The sequence below is a fragment of the Lissotriton vulgaris genome, chromosome 9 (assembly GCF_964263255.1).
Source record: "Lissotriton vulgaris chromosome 9, aLisVul1.2, whole genome shotgun sequence".
NCBI lineage: Eukaryota > Metazoa > Chordata > Amphibia > Caudata > Salamandridae > Lissotriton > Lissotriton vulgaris.
In genome coordinates, this window is record NC_141697.1 from 1,062,127,354 (window position 1) to 1,062,141,899 (window position 14,546).

Sequence of the window (14,546 nt, forward strand, 5' to 3'; positions counted from 1 at the left end):
CAAAGTGATTTGTTTATCTGTAAGGTTAAATACAGAAAATAATGACGTGGTGTTGATTAGACGCCATGGCACATATCCAGAACGAAGATTATGCAACGTCCAGCCTAATAGCATTATAGAACGCAATTGTGACTGTCCATGCTGTAGCATGAGCAAGTCCTGTTCCATTATGTCAATGGCAGAGGATACTATGCTGTCCAAAGAATAAATTCTGGATGACAGGGTCGTTAACCCATTGTCAACTACAGAGAGTGCTTTCTCTAAATTAATACGATCAATTTCTCGTATTCTTTCAGTAGTCCCTGCCTGTGTCTCTTTCCAAGCTTCCTTATAAATGGCATATATGCCTGCGTATATGAAACGTTTTTGACGTTGTTTCGCAGGACCTAGTAAGAAATTCCTTAAATCAACGCCATCTTTAAGTGAAGATAAGTGTTGTTTAACCTCTGTGAGTGTAGATTTTTGTAGCCACTCAAGGCATAGGTTTCCTACACTGTATGTTGTTACTATCCCTGGATGTTGTCTCTGTACATATCTTGGATCTGGCCTAGTTACTGTAAACCCTTCTGTCTTGTTCAGGATTCTATCTTGACAGTTATTCGTTTCTGTGGGCCAGATTAACCATTTTTTCCACTCAGGATCAGTTCTGTTTTTAAGAAAAATTGATTTTACGTCGACCCCCTCCCTCTGAAGAGTTTTACTATCAGGTGTAGGTATAGACGGTTTAAGTCTTTTATCTTGGCTAGGCCAAGGCAGGATGTCTGTTGAACAGTGTCATTCAAAAACATTATTTGCTCAGGAATAATGCAGGCTCGAAATAAAGCTTCTATTCCCTGCACTTGCCAGTCTTTTGAGCCCCAGACAGTTTTCGTTTCTATGCTGTCACTCCAAAAGTCAAAACCTAATGAGGACAGCTGGGCATAAAAGGCTGCTGAATAAATTTGCTTTGTATTTTTTAACATTCTTTTCATTCCTGTCTTAACATTTTTAAAGAAAAACGTTTCTGGATTTGTGGTATTGAAACCTGAGAAGTATTTATTTTTTTTTTTTATTTTTTGAAAACCATTATTTGTGTAAATGGATGCATACAAATACGGGCCTACAACCCGGGGGCCGGCCACGGAACAAACTGGATAGCACCATTATCTATTAAAAGCACGGAGTGGTTAAGCGATACTACCTAACGCTGCGAGTCCATGATACTGACTAAGTGGAACCACTCGACATAGGATCAGAGAAGGTTAATTTTTATATATTGAGAGAATAAAGGATCAGTTGTATAAGAAGCGACCTGGTGTACATGGCGGGGAACAAAACCAACTACATCATAATAGTAAATCCACAGATCAGTAATCAGAAAGGTCCAAAGCATGCAAACCATAGATGCCCTTGCAGTTCTTCATTGGTAGTGTCCACTCGCAACCCCATGTGCCCAGAGACAAACAGAACAGCACTCCCATAACAGTAAAAACCATCAGGGAGACAGATAAAGTTGCAATCACTATACAACCCAACCCGGAAAATAAGAAAACAAAAATACTAGAAAAAGGGAATAGGGGGACTCCACGTTACTGTACCCGCCCCACGGCGGTAATGGCGATCAATAATGCAAATAGCAAACGTGCTTAGGGGCGGGGCAGCTAAGTCAGGATAAACAGAGCCGAAAGTACCATATTATATATAATACCAAACCCTCCCCCCCAGTAACTCACCCCGCGGGAATCACGCTCAGTCATGGAGACCCAAGAAAAGGACACAAAAGAGCCATAGAAACAAACAACTATCTAATAGACCCTAATCCACCCACCCCACCCTGCACCCCTGCAGCAGGCTACGGCCTACCCCCAGCAGCGTGCCTGTCGCCCTAATTATGAACCCGAAATATAGAATAAGACAATATAGGGAAAAAGAAAGAGAAAGAAAAAAAAGGAAGGCTTGGGGAGAGGATACCATGTAACAGGGAGCACGGCCCCCGCCCCCGCCCTCACAAACCATTAGCGTGGCCCAAAACGAAACTGGCAAATTTTCGGGTATCCATACATATTAAGGAATCGACAAATTATCACAATTTGGTGCAGTCCATAACTCCGTGCACCGAATAGTAGTCCTCCGGAATAAGAACCGGGCTAACCCCAGTCCTTTCTTAGCTAACGCCACGATGTACGTCGATGTAGTGGGCATAAAACAAGGCGATGAGACAAGGCGGTGGAGAAGTCGCTGGACAGTCAATGGAAGCAACCCATGGGACCTCCTCCGCCGATGGCAATGCAGAAGCTGTTTACGGCAGTCATGTATACCAGTGTCAACGATCACCAGCAGTTCCACCCGCTTACGCATCGGAACATCGCTACCCCCACCAGAAAGCGGGGAACAATCAGCGACCACCTCGGGCCCATCCACGTCCCCAAGGGACGACCCGAGAGCAATGGCGGCCATCACATTGTCTTGTACACAAGAATCCTGGGCCAAGGTCAGTTGCCAAATCTTCAGCGCTTGCAGGACATCGCCAATCGTGGGTTCGCGCTCACCAGTGCAGGCCCCAGCGTAGTACAGAGGCAAGGAATCAACATCCCGGGGCGTTCCACAGGACATGGCGTCAGCCGCCATTTTGCGAATACAGCGCCATCCCTTCGAAACCAACTCCAGGGGTGGGCTCACCTGCAGGGCTCCCACGGGATCCCCCTCAAGCGCACAAACAGCACCCGCGGTGCAGAAATGAGAACCACCAAAAGAGGGGGATCCGCCAGCGCCACCGCTCCGCTAGAATCACTCTCCGCCACCGAGCGATGAAGTCCGGAATGGCCGGACAAGGCAGCAAGGGGGGAGCTACCAACACGGCGTCCCCCAAACACAACTTGCCGCACACCACCTCTGGAACACCGGACGGTAGTCCCAGGCGCGTTCAGTTGCCTCCGGGCTCTTCGCACATCTGCATCTTCCGGCCGGCCCCAATCCTCCACCCGAGGCCGCCGCCGACACAGTCTCGCCGGCAACTCGCTGAAGGCGAGCCCCGGTCTCCACCCCAAGGAGGCCGCACTTCCCGGGAGGACGCCGCTGCGGACCCACGGAGCGCCGGGTCCACCAAGATGGATGGTAGGTGTCAGCAGAACTTCGTATAAAAATTGTTATCCTTTTTGGGCAGGATGTGTGGCAGGATAGTCGAGTTTGGGCAGGGAGGCCGACGGAGCCGAGCTACCGTGCGGCCATCACGATGTCGAGCTTGGCCTACCATCGAAACCTGAGAAGTATTGACATTTTTCATAGAATGTTTTTGAGCTGCCTTTTGGTGGTGTTGGACAATGTTCCCATTGATTTAAAGTGTAAACATTTCTAGGGTTTGCAGATTTGTGCAAATAATGGTGACCATAATGATTATAACAACACATTTGTGCATAATCTGATGAACCTTCTAAGTATTCATGTTTTGTAAATTGTGCAGACATCTCTAAATCTGACATCATATTATTAACAGTCTCAAAGTCCCAATCATCAGAAAACGTGCTGGGTGAAACAAACATCATTGTAGACAGGAGTGTCTTGACGAACTGTAATTTGGGTCTCAAGAGGCACAAGTTCCATTGCTTTATTGCTTAGTCCTTAGTTTTGTGCTGCAGAGTCTTCAAATGTTATTAGTCTCTGTCTGAACCTCTTGGATAGTAGCAAGGTTTGGTCTTCTGCTAAATCTTTGTAGTCCACTGGGCCTACTACTTATTATCGGCCACATGATGTTGTTTGACCAGGTCGATGGATACAAACCTGTTCTCTTTTCTTCCAGCAAGGGGCGGCAGTAACACTGTTTTTGATCCGTGGATTGCTAGTACAGGTACTGATTTTCTGTAAGAAGGCCCAAATTCCTTCTTTTCTCTGACTAGATCCCCAATCTTTGGAATCCAGACAGGCCTTGCTGGGACGGGTGATTCTCCTTCAGTGGTCGTTGACTTTTGTATTGTGTTGCTTTGATTTCTTCTTTTCTCGTTTAAGTCCTGCAAAACAGCCAAGCGGTCTTAGATATCAATGGGTTTTTGTTCCACCACTGAAGTGTGACGATCGAGGTCCTGGACAAGCATTCTGGTACCACAAAGGATTTCATATGGAGGGATTCCACCCAGAGAATTTCTAGGCAGATTGTTTAAACTACGTTGGACACTTATTAGATGTTTGACCCACCTGTCACCCGAGCCTAATACCCTAGCTGTTATAGATTGCTTTATGTCCCTGTTTTTTCTTTCCACAACCGAATTCCGCCCAGGATGGAATGGACTCGAATACCGCAATGCAACGCCCAAATTGGCCATGGCCTCCTTGTAAGCTCGAGAGCTAAACGCAGGGCCCTGGTCAGAATGTAGCGTGCCAATTGCGTATGTGCCCATAAAGACTCGCAAATCTTTTATAACAGTTCGGGCGTCAGCCGAGCACTGAGGCCACATCTAAATGAATCTGTCCTAATAGTTGTGGGACCGCATTCGTCCGTAGCGACGTCTGCGTGTAGCAAGCCTAATGCTGTCTAACAATGGTGTCTGAACTGGGTTGGCTACACTGTAGTCCAGTATCTGGTGGCGTTCTCTGCTGCGATCTCTGTTGCAGTCATGGCAATTAATTGCAAACTTGTGAATGTGAGCATTCATCCCTGGCCACCAGTACGTCTCTTTTAATTCCAGAATGGATTTCGAGATCCCTTGAAGTATCCGACCCTCTCCCATAAGTGCTTCTTGTATCAAAGCTCCTCTACGTCTCCTGTTTGGTATTACTCTATCCCCCACTCCAGGGATTCGAGCAAAAGGGACGGAGTTGGCAACAATTATGTATGAATATTCGAGTGGATAGTTTTGAGGTAACGCTGCACCGCTGCCTTTGCTTGTGGCATTGACAGCTAGCGTTGTTTCGCCGTCTATTTTTGTTTTGGAATGAGTGATCGCAGCTAAGGCAGCTGTTTGCACAGCTGCCTTCGCTGCTTCATCAGCCAATGAATTCCCTTCAACGTGAACGCCATCACGCTGATGACTCAGTGTATGGATCATTTGAGTCTTTTGTAGTTCTTTCTGTAATTGAACTACTTGTTCCCAAAGCAACTTATGCTTGATTGTGCAACCTTTTGCATCTTTGAAACCGTTTTGAACCCAGTTCTGTAAGTATTCATTGTAAGATTGAACGCAGTAATACAAACACAGGTGTATACGGTAAATCATAAGCGTTATGAAGGCCTCGCATAGGAGCAATGCTGTCCGGATCCCGGCCACAAGCTAAGATATGGTATACATGCGTCATATAGTAAATACAGCATGACTTACAGTATAAATGTACAAACCATACATCCAGTCAGGTAACAACTCCAATATGTGGTGTCATGTGCCGTACCCTTTTCACCTCCACCCTCAATAACCCTCCCCAAACTATACCCCAACAAACAAGTAACTTAAGTGCTGCAATACAGAGTACACACCTCACTGATGTTCTTGCGTCCAGTGCGTATCAGGCCTGAGAACCCCAGAAAGGGGCGAGCACTGAGGGGGGAGGGGAAAGGGGGGAGGGGTGGAAGGAGAAGGGGCGGGGAGAGAAACCGAGGAGAGCAAGGAGAGGGTGAAACCCAAGTGGGGGAGGGGGGGCAAGGAACAGGGCCGGGGATAAAGGAGCAGAAGGGAGACCCCCAGGTAGAGCATGGATAAGCATGAATCCGCCAGCTCCTATAAGACTACACCACTGCCCCTCCTACTGTGTTGCGAACCCAAAGGCTCATCATCCTCCATAAATTTAAAGAATTTGAATTTAAAGAATTTGTAGAGCGTACGTACACTATGCAGTTTCTTGGCGCTAGGGGTTATTTTACTGGGCAAGAAAGGCACAGCAGGCTAGGAGCTGAAAGCTTGCTGAAACAAAAAAGTTTTAAGGGCCTCGCAAAACTCCATATAGGAGGATGAAAGTCTAACAGGGGATGGGAGTGCGTTCCAGAAGGTAGGAGGAAGGACCGAAAATTTCTGACCTCCCGATCTTTGTTTCTTAAAAAGAGCGATTACCAAAAGAGATTTGGTGGATGAGCGCAGGTCTCTAGAAGGGCAGTAGTTAGTAATGGCCGAATTTATAAAGGCGGGAGCCGTGCCCACACGGGCCTGAAAAGTAGGGCATCCCAGTTTGAAAAGGGCCCGTTGTTTGATAGGGAGCCAGTGTAGAGCAATAAGCAAGGGAGAGGAATGGTGGGATTTGGATAGGCCATATACCATGGCGTGCTGCCTGGTTCTGCACCAGTTGGAGGCGTTGGAGTGCGTAAGCGGGGACACCGTTATAAATGAAATTTCCATTATCGAATAGATAGGACCATAGCCAATGGGAATAGTTTAAGTGCAGGGGGAGAAAAAACCCGAGATATTTTCCTAATGATACGCAGGGTAAAGAAACAGGAGGAAACAACAGAACTAATGTGGGAGTGAAGTGTCAAATGATGATTGAGTGTAATGCCAAGGGTTTTAACTGAGTGTGATGGGGTGGGGGGTAAACCTAGAGAAGGGGGCCAAAACGAGGGGGACCAAGGGTTACCACTGATACCAGTCAAAACCAACTCTGTTTTATCCGGATTGAGTTTAAGGTGGTTCGCATTCCAAAGCCTTGAATTGTTCCACTAGGTGTGCCCAGTCCAGCGAAATCGGCTGCTTTCGCCATCCCTTGTATTCCTCACGGTGTAAGGCCTCCCTTACTGCCACCGCCCATCTGCCCACTTCTTCACGCCAATCACCCACTCGCTGCGCTAAAGTAGACTTCCAACGTCGTGTAATCATACGTTTCGCCAACATCAGAGCCAACCCTGCAAATCTGCGCAGCAATTTAGCCTTCTTAGGGAGGGAGAATAATCCTAAAAGGCAGACCTTGATTGTGTCCCACGGCGCGCCCTCTGTCAACTCCTCCAACCCCCGGACTACCACGGACCAAAACCCCTGCAACACCGACAGGACCATATCATATGATTAAAATCAGCTTCATGCATCCTACACCGTGGACCTACCGCGCCCGCCATGGGAAACATTTTTCGTGTTGTAGCTGGGGCAAAATACGCTTTATGTAGTGCAAATAACTGAATCGTTTTTAAACCGCAATTCCGAGAGACTCACCGGGGATGCTCTAGCATTTGGGCCCATTCTCTATCTTCCAGCTCCCAAAACAAGGTCATGTCCCACTTCTGCCCGAAGATGTAATAGTGGAAAATGCAAATGTTCTCTCAAGCCTCAGTAAAGCCAGCGCACCAAGTGTCGGCCATGCCCCATAATATGTAGTGATCTCAGTAATTGAAAAGTTGTGAGTGTTTGATCTGTATACCAAGTACGAATGAAATGCACTGTCGCCGCGTGAGTGAGAAACAAGGTGTCAGGCAGCGAGTTGGTGCGTACAAACTCGTCATGGGGCATCAAATGGCCCTCAAGAAATAAGTCCCCGACTGCCCCCACCCCCTCCCGAGTGGAATTGTGAGACCAGTTGACCAGTGGCGACCGGACCTGCACTGTACTTCACCCATCAGCTCCCACCCCTTCCCCATTGGAGACTGAGAGGTGAGGCCAGAGAGACCCCTGACGCCCCTGGATACCAGGGTGGCCCCAGGAACACTCATTGCAACTCTGCAATATTAAAGCATCCTGCATCCCTGCATTAGAACTGCTTTTTTGAGTGGACCGTGTTAAAAAGAGTAAAGCGCACTGAGGGCCCTAAGACTGCTGAGAGGGATAGTTAAGAGGGCCCCAGGACCCGAGTGGTCCTTGTGACTAGCAACTAATTGTGGATAATCAAAGAGTTCTAAGAGGCATTTTAGCCATATAGCTACCAACGATTTTAGTTAAAGTAATTTTACTTGCGTTTGAAAAATAAGATCTCTTTATTTCCCTTGATAGATTTTTGTACTCTTTTATAAATTGGTCCTTGTTCCTTTGATTAAGCCTAACAGTTGTGCCACAGCTACCCATGCCTGAGCTAAGGGGTAACTTAATGAAACCTAACTGGACCTGATATAGATTGTGACATTATTACATGGTGAGGTCTCGCAACCACACTACCTAATGATCCACTTACCTACACTGACCCTTTTGGCTGAATGGTGTTGCACTGGTTCTCTTGTGGGGCTTTAGTAACATTGTACAGATGGATACTGGATTTGGTTCTTTATCCAGACGAAACCACAATGCTCAGCAAACATGATGTTGTGATGGGCTCCATCTCCCATTTAATAATTATGCAGGGCCACGGGGATGGGACCCCCGGGGGCCGTAATATGCTTGAGCGGGGTCCATGCCCCACTTCCCTTTCATAGTTATGCTGAGGGATGGGGTCCTCAAGGCCACAATCTGCTCAGGGGGAGGGGAGGGGGTTTGTGTGCTTGCTCTCTTTGATAATTATGCTGGGTCACCAGAGGATGGGGTTCCCTAGGCCATAATCTGCTCCAGGAGGGGGATACCCACACTCTTTCCACCTCAAGAAATTCACCGGGCCCTGTGGGATGGGGTACCCAGGGCCAAAAATGGCTCCGGAAGTGGCGCCCCATTCACACCCAATATACACTTAAATCAAACCCTGGAGTCATTTTATTAAAGAACAAATAGCGCTGCCATTTTGTCATTGTTTTCCCCTTGATCTGCAGGAGTACCGCCCTGCCCCCCTATATTTAAATTAAAAAAAAAACATTTTCAGGACAGAGGAGTAAGTCACAGAGTCCTGTAATGGCCGCCGCAACATTTGCTTTGATCGTCTCCCAAGTAATATAAAACAATGTGGTGTAATGGCCAGAACTTTTAACTTTAAAGCTTGAGAACCAGGTTCAAGTCTTGGTATTTGCTCAACATCCTGTGATTCTGGCCAAATTATCGAATCTCCCCATGCCTACAAAAAATAAGTATGTCCTGTGTAATGTAACTGGGCTCATATAAAGCGCTCCCAAAACTTTGGGTCGAGTTTGTGATGTATAAAAAACACAAAAAAAGTTGCACCCAGCCAGTAAGAGAGCTCACTCCCACAGAAGCGAGGTGGCCCAAGGGCAAAAAGCCCACTAGGCCAATCGTAACGCTTAATTTTTTTAAGTTGTGCTCGTGGGACTCTAGTGAAAGTCCCGCAAACCCAACTGTCCAGATATATAATTATTTTGAACCTTAATTTCTCAAACTACTGAACGAATTTACTCCCAATCATAAAGAGCATGTTTTCGGAACCAACATCTAGCTTCTTGCCAAATTTGATGTAATTCAGTCAAGCCGTTTTGTGCGATTGCGTTCCAAAAAAGTGTATAAATAATATATGGAGATTTCGCGATTTTTACGCCCCCTCCCCCCTCACAACACCCCCCCCCCCACCACACACACACACATTTTCTCGCTCCTGCTTGACGGATCACCCTAAAACTTTCCAGGAAGGAGCTGATCATAAGAGTTCGAGCTTATTGTGCACACTAAGTAACAGTTGAGCTGTTAAGTATGTGCTGATGTATTGGGGCAAATGCACTCTTACCCCAAACTCAATAAAGATGTATATTATGTTTAAAAGAAAGTTAGTAGTGGAAAATGGTCATGGTACCTTTAAAGAAAAAGATTTATTTTTTTCCGTTTTTAACAGATGTCACTTTTAAACTATGAAGATGGCGTTTTGGATCCTAGTAGCATAGTCCCTTTGATTGACGGTGGAACTGAAGGATTTAAGGGAAATTCCAGAGTTATTCTACCTGGCATGACAGCTTGTGTAGAATGCACGCTTGAACTCTATCCACCTCAGGTAAATTGGTACGCTGATATTCACCAGCCTTACATTCTAACTCATGTATTTCATTTACTAAACATTTTTCTTTTACAGATTAATTTTCCTATGTGTACTATAGCATCTATGCCAAGGCTGCCTGAACATTGTATTGAGTATGTCAGGATATTACAGTGGCCAAAAGAACAACCTTTTGGAGGTGAGATACGAATATGTTCTGAAACTTTATTAAAGAACACAAATATATAAAAATTGTATGTATTCTTCTTATCAACCTTATTGATTAAGAACAGTTTATTTAATGTCCCTGCTAACTAAATACTCAGCACTTGTTTTCGATACATTCACCTCAAATTAATATTTATACAGTACATAGTAAACAACTCAACCTAAGGCAAGGGATTCAATGGGGTAATTAAATTCTGCGGTGTCATCCACCACTATACAGCATTTACTGTTTTAAAGCAGTACTTATAAAAAATTACATTTGAGATGACCCAATTAAATTAGGTAATGTGTAAGGATTTGTTTTGTTTCCTATTTACAAGGAGACATATCCTGCAGTTAGATCACTTCCATTAACAAAGCTAGCTATGCATCGGGCCAGCAATCACTTCCAAATAAAAGCTTAACTTGTTGGATTCGACATTTAAGTGTATTGTGTATGAGAGCAAACATTTCAATTACCGGTTCTGATCTTTCTTAAAGGCTGATCAACAGCCAGATTAGGAGCAACAGGTGGGGCTGAGACTGAGGTGACCGAGAAAAGGGGAAATTATTACTGTAAGGTGACGAATGTTCTAGGATGGGTGATGGAAGATGCTGTTGGTTGAATGATTGTATGGATGATTGCATGTACTAGACCTCGCTTCATACTCTTAATTCACATCACACATGTGGCAGAAGGGCAGGTTATTTTGTTGACCGTGCAGTGAGGGTTTGATCATATACTTGAATAATACGGAATAATAGGGATAATTTCCATCCCACAAATGATTTCTTTTTAGGTTCAGGTGTTTTTTTAGAAAAGGCAATTGTCTTGCGTTGTCTTGTAGAAATTCTTTATTAGTTACATCTCTATTATTCCAGAAGTAGTTGAATATTGTACTCTGAGGGTGCAACAGCCGACACGTGTTTCACCCTGGGTGGTCAACAGGACCAGGGCTTTCTCAAAGCTTATTGATTATTCAGGAGATCAAAGAACAGTTTCCTTCTGATATAAGGCATTGGTCCTCAATCAGAATGTATTAACCCTTTCGATGCTGATGACGAGCTCAGCTCGTCATCACCCACGGGTGTCGTGTGCTGATGACGAGCTGAGCTCGTCATGAACAATGGGAAATGAGAGGATCCAGCACAGGGGAAAAATAACCACAGCAGCGATGTGGTTAAAAGCTGAAATTTTGGCAGCAGGGTAAATATCCCGGGTCAATCCCTCGTTCTGAACTTTCCTGAAGTTACAATATTGGACACCGCTACCAGCTTTACATGCAGCCCACCCAGACACGCTCTAACGAACAAATGAAATGGCTGTACCACCCCACTATGTAAATCTCTCTGCCTTTTTACTTTTGATTTTCTTCATGGAAGTGCCCTGGAAAGTTTTCTGGAATGGACTTTCAGACTTACCTCTCTCCCCCAGTATGCGGTCCCTTTATATGAGTTTACTTTCTTCACAGTGCTGTCAACCATGGAGGCCCTGATTAATACCTTGTTTTAAGCATTAATTCAGTTGATAATTTTCACACATTACGTAAAGGATTTACAGCTCTCTTTCAGGGTATCCCTCTTTGCACCAGTTTTTCTCGTACAAACCCATAGCTACAGAAATCCTTTGAAGACGTGTCCTGTGGCTATCAGATGTAGGTTTCTGGGCTGGTTTGTAGCTTTCCTATTGAATCAGATTGTTGGTGACTGGTGGAAACTTTCAAAACTTTTTTGTTATTTTGAATAACATAACCATTACAATTGTGACAAAGACCATGTATGCATATTCGAAGAGTGTAATATTTTATTTATCATAATTTTTGGCTTTATCTCTCATGAGTGTTGACCCCTGGCCAGTTCCAGCAGTGGTAATGGGATATTACTCTATGCACATCTGCGTATAAACAAAATCTGTATCAACTTGTAATAAGTTTCAAACTTATCATACAGTTTGTAATTTTTAATCTCAGCTTTTTTGTCTGTCTCTTTGTTAAAATAATGAGGACATTACTGGTCTATATTTACTGCCTTCATCCACGGACTCCAGCAAATCACTCCGTAAATACACGTAAGACATCTTCGTTGCTGATGTCTTCAATAAATGGCTCTGAAAGACTGGTCGTTACTTATTCAGTCTAAGGGATGACTGGTTATCTATTTCCAGAGGTGTTATTTAGTGGATGCTAATCCGTAATAATCATTGTAATGTCACAGCTCAAATATAGTGAGGGTATTAGGTACAGGTTTTTATGCTGGAATTATTGGCTTCTATATAATGTATTTAAATGTCCTAGCTCATGTAAGATGCATTTTCTTATTTAGAAAATCTTCAGTCCTAAAATTCATTAAATATAAAAAAAAATAAGTTGCAGGGAGATACAGTTCTAAAGGTGTGATCAGGTTGTGTTTAATTCCCCATTAGAGGCTGTGCCCCTGGATGGCGATGATCCTGAACACATACAGTGGATTTTCCAGAAGTCATTAGAACGTGCATCTCAGTTTAATATTCGAGGAGTCACATACAGACTTACACAAGGTAAGATCTATGTGTTGCAGTACTGTTGTAGTGCACTCTATTCATAAACTCAGAAATTAAACACGGTGTCTGTCGTAAATCACTTGAAAGTTGACCAACAAGCATTGGCAAAGCCAATAGATCTTGCCTATGTGAGCTTTATTGGCTTTGCTAATGTTTTTTTTAGCTATGTTGCAAATGGCTGAAATTAATGTAAAAAACACTGCCAGCTTTGTCCGCGTTATGGCGCTTTTTGAAAAGAATTGTTATGCTGCACTGAAGCGAGCATTGCTGTATAATATGGCTATAAAAAATTGACAAAGCCAACGATATAGCATAGGCGAGACCTGTTGGCTTTGCCAAAGCTTGGTATTCAATGTCATATGCTAAGTATTTATATTGTGTTTACAGTGACTGAAGTGCTAATGTTATAGATCGGAGAATGCACTTGCCAAGGTGTTAGTGTTTCCACATTCATAAGCATTTTAGGACCATACAAAAACTGTGAAAATGTGCCATATAAATGTGCTGAATGTAACATAAGTTGTAGGTGGACAGAAAAGTCCAATAGGTAACAGCGTTTATTACCGTGATGATTTGATTTTGGCTATGTGTTTAAGTGCAATGGTTACAAAAGAACCAAAAAGCACTCCTGGCTGATTATTGTTATATTTTACAACTAAGCAAGCAGTGTTCAATTGGTTTCCTAGAGCTTTTGCCCCCTGTGCCACTGCACCTGCAGCACCATTTAAATCATGACCCTAGTGCCTGCAAGATAACTGTACTTGTGACTGCCTGTTTAGTAGTAAAATATAGCAATAATCGGTGTTCAGTAGGTTTCCTAGACCTTTTGGCCCCTGTGCCACTGCACCCGGCTTCACCATTCAAATCATCACCCTAGTGCCTGCATGTAGGAAAGTGCCCCTTTTTGACCTGGTCACCCCCACTTTTTGCCCGGTATTTGACGTGATTTTGACTGGAAGTGCACTGGGTTCCTTCTAACCAGGTCTCCAGTGCCAGATATCTTCCCCAAAACTGTACCATTGTTCCCCCAATGGGCAACACCTGTTGCATGCCCCTAGTAATTGGTAGCACTGGTACCTAGGGCCTGAGGTACTATAGAGGGCCCCTAAGGATTGCAGCACAGATTTGCCACCCTAAGGGACTCTTCACCAAATACATGGAAGGCTTCCATTGCAGGCTGCGTGTTTTGATACAGACAAAAGGGAAAACACAGCATGGCACACATCCTGGTGTGCCATGTTCCCCAGTACTGCATGTGGTATTTGTAAGTCACCCCTGCAGCAGGCATTACAGCCCTAAGGCAGGGTGCTTAATATTACATGTGAGGGCATACCTTCATGAGCAGATAAGCCACCTCTGCTGGTCAGTTCCATTACTACCAGTGCAAGTGATCGGGAAGCCCCTTTAAGATGTATGCTGGACACTGGTGAAAACTAGTTCCCCAGCTACATGATGGCTTCGCTGAAGTTCGGGATGTTTTGAATCAAGCCTCTCGTATTAATAAATCCACACTGATTCCAGTGTTGGATTTTGTAATACATACGCTCAGAGGGCACCTTAAAGGTGCCCCCTGAAAACATACCAGCCGCTGGTGTGTTGACTGACTGGTCTCTGCGGGTCTTCCACCAGAGACAAGTTTCTGATCTCCTAGAATGCAAGCCTCTGCTCTCAGGGGGTCAAAGACAAAAGCCGGGAGGGTGTCGCACACCCTTCCACAGGATGACCTGCTGATTAGCACTCCTAGGCCGGCAAGCTTAAAAGAGCTGCCACCTTTGAAATGCAAATCTGGCACCCCTCACAGGAAAGGAGGCCGTCCCCCTTTGGCACCTGGACAAGCAGGAAATTGAGCTGGTCAGGTTGCTGTGCCCGCCTCCAGGCTAGTACCACCTATGAGGTGGCCCAACCTGAGGTGGGTTACAACTTTTCACAAGTGGCCATCTTTGTGATGGAAAACGTTGGACCTCTGATACAAGGTAATGCCCACTTCCCAAAGGAAGTGATCATATAGGGGGCGTAGTGAGTATCTACAGCCACACACGCCTCAAACGGAAAATGTTTAGTACTCAATGAGCATCTGTTTGTGGCA

The 14,546-nt window shown here is 44.9% G+C and overlaps 1 protein-coding gene across 5 annotated transcripts in view; it reads left to right on the forward strand.

The window, feature by feature from the left end:
• Window positions 1-14,546, forward strand: part of UBA3 (ubiquitin like modifier activating enzyme 3) — a 220,298-nt gene that overhangs the window by 99,560 nt on the left and 106,192 nt on the right. For all 5 annotated transcript variants that reach the window (XM_086939034.1, XM_086939033.1, XM_086939036.1 and 2 more), the window contains exons 9-11: window positions 9,577-9,732; window positions 9,811-9,913; window positions 12,344-12,457. In XM_086939034.1, the coding sequence (XP_086795160.1) occupies window positions 9,577-9,732; window positions 9,811-9,913; window positions 12,344-12,457 (373 nt within the window). The remainder of the gene's footprint in view (window positions 1-9,576; window positions 9,733-9,810; window positions 9,914-12,343; window positions 12,458-14,546) is intronic.